The sequence below is a fragment of the Falco biarmicus genome, chromosome 7, assembly GCF_023638135.1.
Source record: "Falco biarmicus isolate bFalBia1 chromosome 7, bFalBia1.pri, whole genome shotgun sequence".
NCBI lineage: Eukaryota > Metazoa > Chordata > Aves > Falconiformes > Falconidae > Falco > Falco biarmicus.
In genome coordinates, this window is record NC_079294.1 from 54811086 (window position 1) to 54828786 (window position 17701).

At 42.4% G+C, this 17701-nt stretch overlaps 1 protein-coding gene and 1 long non-coding RNA gene across 6 annotated transcripts in view; one reads left to right on the forward strand and one right to left on the reverse strand.

Moving 5' to 3' along the window:
- Positions 1 to 487: 487 nt before the first annotated feature.
- The window catches only part of MYZAP (myocardial zonula adherens protein), a 70708-nt gene continuing 53494 nt past the window's right edge, over positions 488 to 17701 (reverse strand). For 4 of the 5 annotated variants that reach the window (XM_056346098.1, XM_056346100.1, XM_056346097.1 and 1 more), the window contains 3 exons: positions 15141 to 15224; positions 14619 to 14719; positions 10023 to 13144 (listed from right to left, as the gene is read on the reverse strand). In XM_056346098.1, the coding sequence (XP_056202073.1) occupies positions 13039 to 13144; positions 14619 to 14719; positions 15141 to 15224 (291 nt within the window). In that variant the 3' untranslated portion in view covers positions 10023 to 13038. Of the gene's footprint in view, positions 1532 to 2520; positions 2744 to 3405; positions 4102 to 10022; positions 13145 to 14618; positions 14720 to 15140; positions 15225 to 17701 lie in introns of those variants that run through there. The other variant, XM_056346101.1, reaches the window with a different exon arrangement.
- LOC130152488 (uncharacterized) lies at positions 5243 to 6624 on the forward strand. Its single transcript, XR_008822989.1, has 2 exons — positions 5243 to 5661; positions 6141 to 6624. It is a non-coding gene; the product is annotated as an uncharacterized LOC130152488 (long non-coding RNA).

Here is a 17701-nt window from a genome sequence, read left to right on the forward strand (position 1 = left end):
AGGGATCACAGGTGAGCAACAGATGACCTAGTCAAAAAATACAACATACTAGCTTCATAGCAGTTCCACCTGTCAAACTGCATTGCTGGGGTATGAACTGTGCCACAGGAAGTGCCTGGGAGAGCTTGTGGAGCATCTGGGAGAGCTACTGCCTGCTAGCGAGGTGCTGTATGCACTCAAGAAGTGGCAGAGACTTTCACCCCCCATTTCTAGATGATATCATGCAGCTTTTTGAATGACCCACATCTGGAGACACCATTCCTGCAGGAATATGTACACATCCAGGGAGAGCCCTGCACACACTGCTGCTGCAGCATCTCAGAAAACCGGTGCTGCCAGGCTACACAAGGAATCTCTGAGGTTAGTTTTTTAGAACAGAACTCACACTAGGCTTGGAAAATCCTAGTCAGCAGTGGAGTATCAATTGTGAAATACTTTTCAGCTACATTTTTTATCTTTCAAAATTCATATTAAGAGGCAGAAAATGTTATTGTACGGAAGATTTTTTTTTATCTTCAAAAAACAGCTAAAACTTCAAAATACACAGAACATTTTCTCCAAGAAAACCAGAGGGCGAATCTCTTTAATTTACAGTATCGGACTATGAAAAAATAGTATTCCAAAGTATGAAAGCAGTGTACAAAAATATGGAAAAACACCAAGACCTTTAATAAAAATATTAAAGTCTTCAGATCAGCTTGATCTCTTGATGTGCTTTGCAGTAATAACAAAAAATGAAACAGCAGAGTTCCTTAAGCCCAAACAAAATCTGAGTTACAAAATAATTTGAAATTCTTACCTATTTACAACATAAGGGCAGAAAGTGTTATTTTAAGGTGCGGGCACAGAAACAAGTTCTGATGCATTAAGAAGCCAACTTACAGCCTAACTGCCACATTATTTATTGTAGCTGTGCTGGCATGTATTTTCACCACATGGTAAAAGCAGGATAATTTTAAACAGATAGAAGTATCTCACATTTATACAAGATGACCTTTCACACATGCAAGCAGTTCACAGGCACCTTAGCTTACTTTATGGACACCTGTGCTGATGCCCTTTGCAATCACATTTCTGCACAGAAGAAACCTTCTCTCGTAGATGACTCATCACAGCCTGCAAAAGTGTATTCAAGAGCTCATTTTGCCATAGCTGAAAACTATGAGGCACTCCGTAAGGGTTAACTGCCCCAAGTTCTCAAAAACCAGCCCCTAAATAACACTGGTGTTACCATTTAATAACACTTACATCGAACCCTTCCTATAATTGCAATGTTAAAATTTTAAAAGAAAAAAATGACTGGATCAAGCATTTTCAGTATGTAGGTTTGGGTTTTAGGAAGTACTGCATAAATATCAGTTACATGGCTCATCTCAGACATCCCTTCTTGAATTCAGTCCTCTGCTGAAAAATAATCTTCATCTCTTACTTCTCTGTATTGCATTGAGGCCTCCCCCTCTGGTTCAAACCTGAGCATTTTTATATTCAATCTCTCCGCAAGCTTCTGTGCCGCAAGCTTGGCCTGCATTTCCTACACGAAAGAAAGAAAAGAAAAAAAAAAAGAACATAACTTAGAAAAAGTGTTAATTTGTAACTTTTGTCGTGGTGGTCATGAAAAAACTAATATACTGAAGCATAAACTTGACATAATAGTATTAGTAATTTCAGTGGTCGTAATTACAAGTTTTACTAACTAGCAAATTTCAGGTTTCTTTTCACACTTACACATAACTGTGCTATTGACATTTGAAGACCTTTTTATAAGAGTTTAAATGCTCCACGTGGCAGTCCTCACACGCGATACACTAACCATCAGCTCTAACAGAACAAAAATCAGTCCACATAAGGGAGCAGCTGTGCACCATAACCACACAGCAATGGCAATGCTTGTCATTCAGCTACCTCCACAAAAAAATCTGCCTCCATTTTCAAAATAAATTACCTCCCTTCAAGTGTCAAGATGACTAAATTAGCAAGTGCTTTTAAAACAACAAGCAGCAACAAACACTTTTACAATAGCATCTGATTTAAACATTAGCTTGGCACTCCCTGGAAAGTCAAAATCAAAATCCATTACAACAGAATGGGAAGAAGCTCAGAACTCTGATTCTTCAGGTGCAGCATAAATAAAGGCAAACGCAGACACCTGCTTGTTTTAAGAACAACAAATACTGCCAGGCCTTCATCTATGCAAGGGCCAAAAACTCGTTAAAGACTAACAGACAAGGTAGACATTTAAATTTCTAGTCAGAGGCGAAGTGAATGCAATGAAGTTAGCATATCAACACATGTAGAGTAACAAAAGATTTTGTTTAATGCAGAAATTACAGTTTCAGAAAGGCTTACTACATTACTTATATTGTTAAAAGAATCAAACACAAAAAAGTGCCTTTCTCCAAAGTCTGCCCATTTCAATTTCACCATCAAATTAATCAGTATGAAAAGAACCCTTTATGCTTTCTTATTTAAGAGTTATCCCAATTACATGATTACTTTTCAAACCAAATCAGAGATTCGTACCTCATACGCTTCTTTTTGCTGTATCTGAATCGCTATAGATTCCTCTATGGATAGCAGCTTCGCAGGGGAATGGTGAAGTGGTGGCAGCCGAGCTGCTGTGATGTCATTCAAATGTTTCTTATCTCTAAGTCGTCTTTCTTCACTAGTAATTGAAAAGCCAGATCCCCCAGGTGACTGACTGGAGGAGGAACCGTGCGATGATCCACTTTGCTCTCCTGACAATCTGGAAGAGATAAAACATAAAAATTGTGACCCAAATTTGCAGTACAAGGTTGAACAACTTCCGTTCCAAAACTCGTTACTTTCAACATGTAAGAGCTGAAAAGAAATCTGAAGTGTTATGACAACAAATAAAAAAATCAGCAGCACTCAGAAAAACTAAAAAGATTTCTCTTCAGACATGCTACTCCTGATAGCGAACAAAAAACTTACGCCAATTAATTAGCAAGCATGAAATAGCAATGCTCTGGGAGTCACACAGAGTATAAACTCCTGCTGCTACCAGTGCAGACAATGTGAATTGTAGTTTCTCAAGAGGTGCAGGAAAAGCAAAAGGGTACCTGCTGCTAAAGCTCTACGAGTTCTAGAATCGATCCACAAGGAAGTTTTGCCAATTGTTTAACAGTTTTGTAGCTTAAGCTATGAAACTCTATGGAGATTCATAACAGTCGTTTCAAATGGGCAGAACAAGACCACTGCTTAATATTGAGATTCTGTGGAACCTAATGGTAAAGATCACACAGATTAATTAACCTTGCATGTCAAATGACTTTAAATCTCTTCAATCATCACAAGAAAATACACCCACCATGCCTGTTCTATACCATTTCCAATTTTTACAAGTCAATTATTTCACAAAAAGTTTTCCTAGTCCATAATACTTACACATGTGTTTTAAATTTGCTTTTTTTTATGACTGGGTTCTTGGATCTAGCCTCTAGAACTTCAATATAATGTGGTGTCTTGGGGTGCACGTTTCCAAAGATATTGCCCTTATGTTTAGCCACGTTCTGCTCCTCTTCCAACACTTTTTCACTATTATCCCCATCTACAATTGTAATGTTTCGAAAGGCATCAACCAAAGTGTCTTTACTGCTGTCCAGAGCACCCGTAGTTTCTCTGCCATCCTCAGTATTGCTCTTAGATACCTGCTGTTCGTTTTTCAGATGACTGCTCGTGGCTGACTTGGGGACAACGTCACAGAAAAGACTCTGATCTTTCATAACAGTCTTGTCTTTATCATTTTTCCTCTTAGTTCTTTGATTTTCCAGAGCTGTATTTGTGGCATCTGGCTCAATACATTCTGCCTCCTGCCTTTGGGAAGAAGTCTCAGAAACTTCTTCAATATTACAGTTTTCATGAAAGACTGAGGAATTGTCACAGTTTGGTGTGTCCTTATTTAGTATAATTTGCTGTTTGCTTGTATCAATCTCCTCTTGCTTCACCTGAAACTCCAATCTGACAGCAGATAACAGCTCAGCCGTCCTCGCTAATTCTTCCTCTTGGAAAATGGCAAGCGTCAGCTTCTCAGCAAAATCGGAGATCTTCTTACCCTTGTCTGGGAGCCTAGCAATGAATTTCCTACGGCCAAAAACAAACCAAAATTATTCCACAGGGTAAACAATCCTGTTTCAACCTGAGATACAGAACTGTTTTGTAAGAGCAGTTAATGTGGCAGGTTTCTCAATCTAACATTAAGTTTCTGACTTACATATTAGGTTTCTGAAAAGCGGTGAGATGCTGAGCACTCGCGGCCTCAGGGGTCCGCTGTGACAAAGTCACCAACACGTTTTTCTCCTGCTGAAAGACACAGCCGCTGCCCTGAGCGCTGCCGGCTGCGGAGCTCGTTCCGGATTGTGCTCTCAGAGAAGTGCACACGTTTTCCTGCCCGTACCCCCTGAGCACAGGCCCCGCACAGGCGCTGTGACCCCCCCCAACCCCCGCACAGGGCGCTGCCAGCCCCCCCGCACAGGGCGCTGTGACCCCTCACCCACGCACAGGGCGCCGCGAGCGCCCCCGGCTGCCCGCCCGCCCGGGTATAACGGGAAGGACCCCACGCCGTGCCCCCGCAGCCTGACGGTGGCGCGCGGCCTCCGGCAGCCCCAGCGGGGCCGGACAGGCACAGGCGCGTCCCCCGCCGCCTCCGCGGGCCGGGCGAGGCCGGCGGCAGGCCCGACCCGCTGCTCGGCCGCGCCTCCCCTCACCGGTCCGCCAGCAGCCGCTCCTGCCGCCGCAGCATCTCCCGCAGCTCTGGGAGGCTCCGGCCCCGCAGGTCAGCGCCGCCACCCGCCGCTGCCATGCCGCCCGCCCGCCGCCTGTCACCGGGGCGGCCTCCCGCGCCCGCCGCCGCTTCCGCAGCTCCCTGCGGGCCGCCATCTTACCGGAAGCGACGGCAGAGCGACAGGGCCCGCCCAGGCGGAACGCGAAGGCCGGCACGGCCCCGCCGCGGGGGCCCGCGAGCGCGGAGACAGCCGCGCCCAGGCAGGCGGGGGAAGTGCGGGGAAGGGCGGGGCGGGGCGGGGAAGGGCGGGGCGGGGGGGCGGGGCTCCTTCCGGGGCGTCACGCACGCCTTGAGGCGGTGCCCGACGGCGGCCGCGCTGCCGGTGTCCCCAGCCGCGGGGCGGGGCGGGGCGGGGCGGGGCGGGGCGGGGCGGGGCGGGGCGGGGCGGGGCGGGGCGGGGCGGGGCGGGGCGGGGCGGGGCGGGGCGGGGCGGGGGCGGGTTGCAGCGCCGGGCTCGGCACCCTTAGGACCCTTCGGTGCCTCCCGCAGTACTTTGCGTTGTCATTTCGACAGCCGCGCCCCCCCCGTGTGCTTGGCAGCCCCCCGCGGAGGGCCAGTTCCTGCCGAGCGTGCGAGCTGCACTTTCAGAGACTTGTTAACGTTTTCTGTACGTGGCACTGACTTGTGCCCATCATAGACCCCACGTTCTGGCACGATGCAGACGGAACCCAGGAGCTCCGACTGCCGCATGGCGCCGGGCTGCCCGCTTGGAACCTTCCTCACCGATGCCAGTGCCACAAGCCTTAGTCAGCCCGCTGCGTCCGGTAGCAGTAAGGTTATCAGCCAAGCGGTGGCTCCCAGGTGGCAGAGGTCAGCCTTTTTAAATCAATCCCAGTGGAGGTTTCTCGATCCAGGCACTGGTAGGGGCGTATTTCCCAGCGGCTGTTAACGCGTTGCTGTACGGGCAGGACGCAGGGGACCTGCCGGGCCGCAGCGGGGAGGAAGCCCCGGGACGTGGCTGCCGCCCCGGGGATGCGCAGCTGGACGCGAGAGGAACGGCTGAGGGCCGGGGAAAGGGGGTTAATTGAGCGGGCAGGTGCCCGTGGGACACGCGCCAGCGCCAGGGCGAGGGAAGCCAAGTTAAGCCACTGGAGAGACGGTTTCGCCGTCTGTTGTGTGCAGCCTGGACCACCTCCCGTGGGGAACCCCTCGGGGAGGTTTCCCTGAGGGCGCAGGGAGAGGAAAAGGCCACCAGCTTCTCCCGCCAGGTGACCCACTGCTGAGGGACACAAGTGCTCCGAACAGCTGCCTCTGCAATGCGGCCTCAGCCTGCGCCACCTGGGTAACACTTACGCATCTTTTTTTATGCAACAAGGAGCACTTACATCTTGCTTTTTAGCCTCTTTCTCCTGTACAGATCAGAGACAGCGGGAAGGCTGGGCATGGAAACTGCACTGCTCCTGCCTGCGTGGCAGTGAGTCCAGAAGGACTGACCTCATTAGGGCACTGGTCGGCACCTGCACAATATAATGATGGTTCGTTATCTCAGTTCAACTTCTTCACTGTGAGGGTGGTGGGACACTGGCCCAGGCTGCCCAGAGCAGCTGTGGGTGCCCCATCCCTGGCAGTGCCCAGGGCCAGGCTGGATGGGGCTGGGGGCAGCCTGGGCTGCTGGGAGGGGACCCTGCCCATTGTGGGGGGGTGGAATGAGGTGGTCTTGAAGGTCCCTTCCAACCCAAACCGTTCTGTGATTCCATGAACTGCTGTTATTACATGTACAGAAAAGTAATGACAGTATTTACAGCAGGTTTCAGGTTATGTACTAAACTGCATAAACATGAAAAAGAGCAAAAAATGAAGATAATAAAGTCCTAATAATGTGACTGCTGGGAATCGTGACCAATCATTCTGTAGCCCCCCATGTAATACCATTCACCAAGTCAGTATTTGCCCAAGGTCATTGGAAAGGAGTATTTTTCATCTTTACAGTTCGGGAGTGTTACGTTTTGGAATACCATAGTCTGTTTGCAGGTAACACACAGTTCCAGAATGACGAACGAATAGCTGAAATTTGGAAGGTGCCGAAACAAATATGTCCTTGTTTATGGAGAGACAGGCAGCATCTAGTTACAATGCAATCTAGATAGTATCAATTTAGATACAAATGTGAAGAAGGAAAAATAGATTGAAGCTTTCTCAGTCCAGGAGCAGAAGTATGGAGCACTTGTGAGAGAGGAAAATCATATACTTGGGTATTGCTTGCTCTGGGGCGAAATACAGGTGTGTAGGAAAATCCTCACTAGCCACCCTCTGAACATGAGTAATCGCCATCCAGCAATACCTACTACAAGTTTACTCTTCAGGCTTTGCTCTTGCTTCTCTTTGGAGGCTTGACAGTGATTATTTGCAGTACACAGTCATGTTTTTATAGTTCTCCTCAGAGCATTCTTGATTAGAGGTTTTATTTTTTATCAATTTCTTGAATATTTTGATCAGCATTCATGTGAGCCAAGTCTATAACAAAACTGGTGGGTTTATTATTTCTTGAGTAATGGGCTTTGCTATGTTTCTCACTTAGGACATTATCTCAAGAGCTATTATTAGATACAGTTTTCAGTCAGTCTGTTTTCTGTCACTAGATATCTAGAGTTAAATATAATTTATTCTGCAATAGCGTGGCTGGAATTACTATGCAAGTTAGTATTATTTCTACAAGAAAGTGAAATCATTAGAATGGCAATGCAGAAGAAAACCAGGTATACTAACAAAAAAGAATAAACTGCATGAAGAAAGCAACAAAAAGCAAGGTGTGACCCAGGAGTATTCAACTTCATATATAGTATGGTTAGAAAGAAAGGAATTAAAATAACTATCTTATTCTAGCAAGTTTGGTTTTTTTTAATAGATTACATCAGTTACAAGAAACACTGCCACACACATTTGTGTCTGAATTTTTAGTATTTCTGTTTTATCAATGCCAGTTAGGACTAGGCTGATGTTTTCTAGTCATATGACGTTTTGCTGGAGGTGGCCCTGAAGTACAACTGGCTGAATTTTTTCAGGTGGAAAATTTCCTGCCAGAGATATCTGAGTCTGCCTCAAATTGGTATTAAAAGTAAAACTAACACTCGCTTCTTTTCTGTTAAATGAATAATTTCCATTGTCCTTTTCTCCTTTCTTCAACTCTATAAATACATAAATGTTACTTCTTTTCACTGGGAAAAGGGGCAAAAGGTACTTTAGAATGTAGGTTTTGAGGGGTAAAAAACTACTTTTACAGTTTCTCTGCTCCTAGGTGGAAATATTGAGGGGCAGGAGGAGAGAAATCCAGCCACACATACAAAATAAACCACCCCCAAATTACAGAAAAAACAGTATTAATATTTGGAATTTAAATTAATAATTTTATTTTTTTAAAAAAAACTTTTTTAATCTGCATGATACACCTTCACAATAATTCATTTTATTTTCCTTAATTTAAAGAAAATAACACCTCCCTTAACCTTTTTTCTCTAAAAATGTCCCAAACACTTCAAAAGTGATCCTATATATGCTTATACCTATCAACATCTGGGTTTTCATATGGGAAGCAACAGATTATTGTACACCTACACACCACACGCACCTTTACAGAATATTGTAACCTCACAGATGTTCACTTCTATGTATTTTCTCTGTAACCACCAGGTCCCTTTTTCTTTTGAGAATTTTCACATACCTTAAGTTGCAGACGGCTCCTGTCACCTTGTTTTCCTGTGTTTCTTCCATGTTCTAGTGCTTGAGGTAGGGCTGGAAGGGCCTTAACTCATCAGGTCTCTTGAGCACATTTCTTCTACACATGCAAATAGCCTCAAGTGCTGAATGGGAATGAAATAAAATATAAGTGGAGTGTAACTCAGCGTATATGTCTCCGTTCTGTGGAGCAGGCATCTCCTGTACAGAAATACAGACTTCATGCGGGGAGAACTTACTTCTTACCTATTTGCTCATCTTTCCATGTCTAAAAGTCTTCAGAATTTAAAGACTCTCCAAAAAGCAGTAATACCCAGCTCCCAGAACGATATGTTGTAGATTCAGCATTGCTGATCTCAATGAGATTTTATGAGGTCCTTTGGCGATCTGTACTGAATACACACGAGGAAGCATTATTCAAGTCAAAACCTTCACATTCTGCAGCTGAGCACTGCAAACCAGGCACACTGCAATTGTCAGCTTTGCATGACCTCGTCTTACTTAGTTGACAAGTAGATTGTTTCATTGCGACAGTCTTAAATCTTTATTTACAGTGAGTGGATATAAACTGTTAAAAAAAAAAAAAAAAGGGGGCTACAATCATCCCAATCTCATTATGCTGCAGCCTGGAGAGCATCATCCCAGACACGTTCAAATGTTATCTGTGGGATCTGAAGTTCGGTTTTTTTTGCAAGAGCTGCGCTGCCCAGTTCTTGTTTATCCTGTGCAATTCAATAGTTCTTTATTTCATCTACTTTTGTTACTTGGCTTCGAGAAGAGTCTTTAGTCTTTAGCAAGGGAGTGTCTTCCTGTTCTCAAGAGCCCATCTGCCAAAGGAAACACGGACAAGAACATCAAGCCTCCAGAGAAACCGCTTTTGCATTCATACATGTTTTGAACAAACAAGATTGTGTAGAGTAAGCGTTCGCAAGGTTCTAAGTTAAGTTTAGTTCTAAATGAATGTTGACACAACAGAATAGAAAGTTTAAATACAATTATTTATTGCAATTTATCTTTTCCATGTCCTACATACAGGATATATTAAAAGCATACAACATAACTGCATTATTTATACAGCGTATATGAAAACTGTATCCCAAAATACTTTCCAGAGTATCTGGAATAAATCACAAAAGAATACTTGTAATCATGATACAAATGCAGTCATACAATTGACTTGTATCCAGTGCACTTTCTGGGACCTACCTACATGGCTTTTATTGTTGTTTACAGAAATTTTACTAGTTTCTAATGTTATGGTGCTAATTAACCCAATCTCAAATTGACAAAATTTACACTGAAGTGTTACGGTCTTTTCATTGAATTTGTTATTATCTATGCTAATTTACATTGCTGCTGACTTGACTGGAAAGCTCTACATTTTCATGTAACACAATTACATAAATACTGTTCCTCTCCTGTTCTTCAGTCACCAAATTTAGAGCAGTCGTCCAATCAAATTATGGTCATCCAGCTCACTGCACATCAAAATACTCTTAGAATATTGCATAGACTTCAATCCCTATTTGGTTTAGGGAAAAATACAGAAAACTTTTACAGGAAAAACTTAACACCTTGGTAAATACCTGCAGCCTTGGTAAAGTCTTGAGCCGATAAGTATAATTTTGCAAGTCTCAGAGCTAAAATAGCTTGCAGTATTTTCAGAGGAGATCCTCAGGAGTGTATTAAAAATAGAATTAACTTCCCTTTGAAGTCTGTGTCAAACCAGCATTTTTTCTTACTTCATCCTGCCCTCTCCCACCATTCACTGAGCACCTCCCAGTCACCGGGTGGTTTTCTGAATTCTGGCCAAAACCAGAGGGATAAAGTATTTTTACTTATTTAAACTTGTCAGCTGGTGTCTTTTACAACATCTTTCCTTTTACTTAAAAATATCACCTTCATCCCTTCATCTTAACTTTGAAGGTAACTTTCACAAACCACGGTTCGGAATTAAATTCCTGAAATACCGAGGGACTACGGGCACACAAAGTGCTACACGGCATTGTGTCATGAGCTGCAGCTGCATCCCATCCCTAACGGACATTAATATGGCCAGCTGGGATTCATTTTTAGGGTCTTTCTGTTGAAAACCAGACACTGTCCAACTATTTGCTGTTATCAGCCACGAGAGGGAGGTGTGATCACGCAAGTACAAAGCTTATCCGTGAAATTTCGAGTTGGGTCATTACCCACCATCTTCTGGGTCCATCAACATACACCTCCCATTTAAATGTGTTCTCTCTTATTCATTCATGATCTTAGTTGATCAATCGCTAAATGAATTATGTTTATATGAACACATTAACCGCTACGTGGGGAACTTTGTTCAGCAAACTCAGTCTCCCAAATTGGCTCAGGCGTCAAAACTTCAACCACAAGTCCCCAAGTACCCTACACGCTGTTACGATTACAGCTTCTCCATGTGCCAGCTCCTTCCACGTCTCTGGTACTCGGGTGCGAGACAATTCTTCTACTTCGCATAACGACAGGGTACTTCGGGGGCTGTTTTTACAGGGAGCAGGCTTTACTCCTGGGGACCTTCTCTTCAAGACCTTTCCCACTCTGCAAGGGTTTTGCACCTCATCTGTGGGAGAAGCTATTTAAGTAAATGCATGGTATGTATGACACCTGTCTACTAATGTGACAGCTGGAGGGTTTTCTTCGCCTTTTTGATATCTATGAGATCTTCTGCACTCCCTCATCACATGTAAACTGAGTTTCCTTCTAGAGCTATTAAAACTAATGATGTAGGTTTTATTTATTCTTTTTAAAAGAAATATTGAGCAGCTGTTAATGCTTGCGACTTCTATACCAGTGAAGATTATTACAGGCTTCCTTCACACAGTAGATAATTACCTTTTTGTGAATGGCTTTGATTGCAATTATTTCTTGAATTCTGTGCATAACACAATCCATAATACTGTGTTTGACTTTTTAAGAAGAATGACAATTTTAAGTTCTCAGGAGCTGAACATGACACGAGTAAAAAAAATAGCTTCCGTGCAAAGGATGATCTGAGCACAAAAGCTGCAGAAGTTTGAGCTTCCCATTTTATTCTGTATACGCTTTGGTTATATCAAGCAATTCACATTCCTGCAAGGTACCTGCACCACATGAAAACATCCTTCAGTCATTCCTCCAGTACAGGCTTCTTTATTCCGTAGCTGTGCTGTTTCACTACTAAATAAACAAACTTCTCTAACAAATTCAGAAACCCATGAAATAATACAGGAATAAGATTTGGATTATGAGGTCAATATTGCTATTTTAAATACAACTCTACTGAGTATACTTTATTTGAACAGACAGTACTGAATTTAAGAACTGGCATTAGACTGGAGATAAAAGCAATCACTTTGTGAAGCCCTGTGGCAAGGTGAGTACCTCCTGGGATTGACATTCAATGCAAGAACAATATTAATCATACAAAATGTAAGTTGTTTGTTTTCCATAGCAGTTACCATAATAAAAAAAAAATGCCCTTCAGTCATGTTAATAGAACTACAAGAAAATATTCATAATTCATTTTAGTTCAGTAAGACTGGGAGATCAAAACAAGATGTAAAAAAATACCCTATATATATATTTAAATAAGTTCAGTAGTAGATACAGCCATTCCTGCTGGTACTTTGAAGTCAAGGATAAGATTTTAAGTGCTTTGGGAAAAAAAAATTAAAAAAAATACTCAAAAATCAAAATCCTGATTCAGGATTGATATTGCTGTAGGAATTGCAGGGACCGCTGCAGGTTGCTGTAGGCAAAAATCTGTTTAATGAAAACTCCTTCCTCTAATGGAAAAGTAAATAAAACAAGTGACAGGGATTTTCCTACACAGTTACTATTGAATTCATCACCAATAGTCACTCTGTCCTATGACTGAGAAAGTGCAAACCAGTGCCTCAGTCCAGCAAAGCAAAATCCATTAGCATCTGCTGTATCGCTTACTGTTTTGAGCAACAAACACGATATTCATGTGCATGGTGTTGAGGGAGTTGTTTGAAGCAGTCCAGTTGCATCTCTCCCTCCCATCAAAAGTGTGCTAGTTAGGAGTGAACTTCTTCCAGGTGAAGAGAGCTCCCAACTACACCAGGTCTGTCCGACAGGCTTGAACAGCCCTCCCAGTTTATACGCGGATGAAGGGGGAGCTTTCAGACCAATACCTTCTGCCAGCACAGTTTCAGATACTGCTTCGAGTAGTATTGAAAATAAAACACATTAAGCTTCATTACACAAACAGGATTACAACACAAATGAAGAAAAAACCCCATGTAGAGCTGTACAAGTCCTTCCTTACAGGCATTTGAAATGACACATTGCACTAGACAGCTTCTGAAGAAGCAGTAACGACTGCTGTTTCACTCATCCCGCTTCTTCCGTATCCCACTCACAGTTAATGTCAGTGGTAACTTCAGATATGAAGTTACTAAAAAGCTGCTTTCAGGATAAATTTAGCAAGACTCCATGCTGCTGTTCTTCTCTATGACTTGATAAAAATTTATCTAATCAAGCTGCAAAGGCGCAAGATATTTGCTCATATTTATAAAGCAGGCTGACTTGAATGCTCAAGATGTACTGTTCTTTGTGCTAAATTCCAACACCCGCTTGAACGGGGTGTATGTCCTCACTGGCCTTGCGCTTTCAGGAGATCTTCTGTTCTCAGTACTTGTACTGTTAAGGAGACAAGAAAAAGCTTACAGAGTTAATGTCAGAGTATCAGACTGCTGGGCTGGAAATGCCACTGCAATTAACTTATGCTTTGTTATTGATATTGACAGGCTAAAATTAAACTGTTCAGTGTATTTGATACGTTCCATATTTCTTTTCTATAATGCCACAGAGTATTTGATGAAAACCGTGGCAGATACTGACAAGTTTACATGCAGGCATCTGCTGGTGCTCACGTTGGAACGTCCAGCAGCACAGTTACTAGGACTAAGGATCCTGCAACAATAAAGACAGCAATATTACATTTAAGAACACGATTGTGAAGAGTAATTTCATAAAATCTAAGCTGCATAGAGATAAACTTCTGCATAGAGATAAATCTCAAAAATAGAAAAACTATCAGATAGGTAGGGGCTGTGGTTACATGCAGAGGGCCCCCAGAGAAGACAACAAAGATCACTTTCTCTTGGCACCCTGACTGAAAAACACCAGTTTTGAGGTTTCAAAACTGATGCCATTAAAATATGCTCTAGGCTGAACACTGAAATTAGTGTCTTTTTAAACTGGGAAAGAAATTTTAGTTTGTATTGCAGCTTGCTGATTTCATATGCTAATTTACATTCCTCAACCTAAATGATTTAATTTGCAGGGCCATTAAGACAAACAGGTTTACTTGTTGGTAGTAGTATGTTGTGTATGGTCCTTATTTTGGTCCTTACCGTGTGCATGATCCTTATTTTGGTCTCTGGTTTGCCTTCCCTGTGGTGACACGGGGGGAAGGCTCAAGGGCCAGTCTGTGACCTTACTGCCAGGGCTGGGCGCAGCCCTGCTGCAGGGTTCGGGGCTGAGAAGGGGGAGCAGAAGGGGAGGCACGACACCCCGAGCTGTCCAACGTCAGGCTGCCATGGATCAGAGACAACCGCTCCAGCGCAGAAGTGGCAGTGGTACTGTGCTGTTTACTTGGCAATCTCCCATCTAGGGCTGGGCTATCTCCAGAAGCTGCTGGAGCCCTAAACTCTTACTGTTGGTGTTGCCTGCCCTTTAAAATGGTCCTGGATGCATTTCCCAGAACACAAGAAATAAAATGTGTATGAAGCCAGCATTAACCAGCCTCAGGGTAGAGCTGCCCATTGTCTCCTGCGCTGGCAGCAGAGACATTTCATCAATATTTCCCATATTTCACAAAGTCAGATCTCTTGACTTCCAGCTTTACTCCCTGCTTGAATCACTGTACTGTAAACAAGTACTCCCCAAGGGTTTGCGATATGTTTGCATCTATAAAAGAAAAACAACCAACCTACTCCGTAAGTCACTGAAGTACACTACACATAGCAGATGTGCTCTTTTAAACTTAGGAAAATTTTGCAGAACTCCACAACCCACTCTAACAGTTCATTAGCACAACAGTTTGCTAACACAGCACCGATAAGGGACGTTATGAAGAAGCTTTCTACGAACAAGCAGAAAAAGTAAATACCTGCATGGAAGATCACATCCTACACCAGTATCTCTGGTTTCTATATTGGTCTTTGGTTGGTTTTCCATTAAGTAGTCCAATTTATCTTGTAATTCCTTATTCTGGAATACAGTAATTTTCATCACAAATTTATTTTGGTTAAATTATGTTAATTAAACAAGGAAATAAAATTGCACATTGGCTTATCCCCACAAGAAATAATGTAAGAGCATTTATTGAGAAAATAAAGGAATCCTTACTTCTGGGGAAAAAAACCCCACCCTGAATTAAGCTGACATTTTTATTCAGAAGCTTCTGTTTTAAGTAATTATAACACTGTTACAAAATTGTATGTTGAGAAACTTAGCATGAATATTGAGACTTTGTATTACATACATTCCTCATGTGACTGGTGTTGTAAGTTTGATTTCCATACTGAAAAATAGCAAATACTTCTAGATAACATCAGGTGACATCGGTTCAAATTTTATTTGGTTTCCTAACATAATCACAATAATATAAATTCAAAAGGCAATGCCTTACCTCACATTCTAAGAAAGAGATTTTTTCTAAAAGTTGAATTATAAATAATTCCTTTTCTTTTACTTTCTTCCTTAGCATTTCAATCTATGAAGAAAAATAAAACAAAGGCATTTAGTCTAATGGGGCTGGGAAGAGGAGGAAAAAGACCTAGATACCACAGGAAGAAAACATGTTTAATTTCGATGTACAATACCTATACATATTCACAACCTGCTTTAATCCACGGATTAGCTATCATCCTACAGAATTAGGATCGTGTATATAAAGATGATACACGTATACTAACATGGCTTTTAAGGGTTTGTATTTTTCTGGAAAGAGAACAGAAACTCAAACATTGCCATGTAACAAAGCGAACCAGGGAAGACTCTATCCTTGATTCAAGGGGCTTTGCTCTAGTCAATTTTAATTACACCCAAAAATATGTTGCACATTTGCTAGTTTCTTGAAGGTCTTATTTGTTTAGTTATTTCCTGGCATACCAGACTCCTTGGAAAAAAATTGCATTTTCATTTTATACCTAGGGAATGGGAAGAAGTTCTTTACAGATGTTCATGAAAATGAAAAGAAAGTCAGCTGCACCAGAAGCACTGCATCTTAATACTGTTCTGTATGGAACAGAAGACAGACAATCTTCCCTGGTACGAGCAGAGGAACAGGGTATGGCCCAGATTTCATGCCAGTCCCTCGCTGCTGGCCCAAAGCTGTTCTGATTGCATGGAAACGGCTTTCTAAAGCTCCTACAGCCACAGTTTTCCATTCTTCTGAACCCTTTGCTTAAAGCAAGGTTTGCTGTGTGAGGTTCAGCACAGAGACCTGTTGACAAGCACAGAGGTCGGTTCCTTTCAGCTGACCGCGTTTGGGAGACAATAGCATCTTGTGCAAACAAACTGAATTTTCTCCTCAGACCAAAGGAAAAGTCACTTGTTATTCTTTCTTAGCCCTTGCTGACTACACATACTAAAATAGCAGCTAATAAAAAGAGCAAAACAAAACAATAGCTAAATAACAACTTCAATTGTTACTGCTTCCCCAGGAGGCAGCCCAGGTTATTACTCATTGACAGCTGTAGACACACACCACTCTACAAGCACAGAAGACAAGGTGCTTCCTATAGCTGCAGTTAAGAGTCTACTTGAGGTGCAGAAAGCAGTGTCACAAATATTCCTGAGGAGAATCATCAGAAGTGCGCTGAAAGGTCAGTTTGAGGGAGAAACGGGATCCTGTGTCACGTTTGCGTGCAGGTAGGAACTGGAAGAAGCCTGGTTTCCTGCGGTGTTCTGTGCTTGTGCAAGCCTTGTTCTCCAGCAGCAGCAATGAAAGCCAACAGCAGCGGATACTCCTTTTGCTCTCAGTGTTAAATGGTGGCACGTCGATAATTTTTCCAATTAAATTCCTATCCACCTTTCTTGAATGAGCCATTTCAGGTCAGATGACATTAAATTCAGAACCCCCTGCTTTCCCCCCATGAAGTCCATGGGAACGTGTCTGTCAGCTGAGGTGCTGCAAAATCATGAGCTAAACCCCTCGCCCGGCTCCACACCAGCTCTCTCACCAGGCAGAGCCCAACCAACAACAAACTGCGTTATCTAAGGCAACTGTCTCCACGACTCATTGAAGTAAATTAAAAATCTGAAATATTTCTGGTCTTAAGCCTGAAAGCAGAACCAGAAGCAAACCAAGCTAGTTCAGAGATGGTCCCCATCCCAAACGGAATGCCACGCACCGCTTTCAGTGAAGCCTCTATTAGTGTACATATCAGAAAGTGCACCCCTTAAAGCGATGTTAGAGGAGGAAAGATAGATGCTCAAACTGCCTTCACAGCATTAGAAAAGTGTGTATTCTGCACATGCCTTCACATTTTTTTGGGCAATATGCCAACAGTGGAAAAAGCCAGATCCTACGCCAATAGCTTTTTTATCCCAAGAAAACTATAAAAATACCTATGCATAGTAAGAAATAGGTATTTTGTATAAAATGTCACATTAAGTGAAGTAGCTTTATTTTTGTCAGTTTATTGATTGGCTGAGCGCTTCATTAGTACAGTTTTAAGTAAAAAAGTATTCATTAGTAAAAAATTTAGTGGAGTTCTACTAAAGTAAATTCATTTTGTACAACAACCAAACTGAAATGAAGGAAAGCTTCATTTTTCCTGGCAGTCATAATGTTACATTGATATGCAAGAAGACCGTTTCTAAATAACTGGGTGAAATTTTCTGTACACTCTCAGCAATCACTTTTTAACTCTTTATCTTAAAATCATTTTTGTGAAAGAACATTAACAAGTCCCTTCAAAATCACCAGTGTAAGACTTTCAGCATGTCTGGAAACAACAATTAGTAGAAATACATCCTGCTAAAAGAGAGTGATTAAATACTCAAAGGTACAATAATGAAAACATCAGTAGTACTATCACCTTGCCAAAAATTTACTGCTAGTTATTATAAAACATTTCAACCAAAACAGACAGAACTATGAAAAAAATGAAGTAAAACAAATGCATAAAATAAACCAAAAAATGAAAAGTTATAAAACCAACTCAACTATAATTTAGCTTCCAT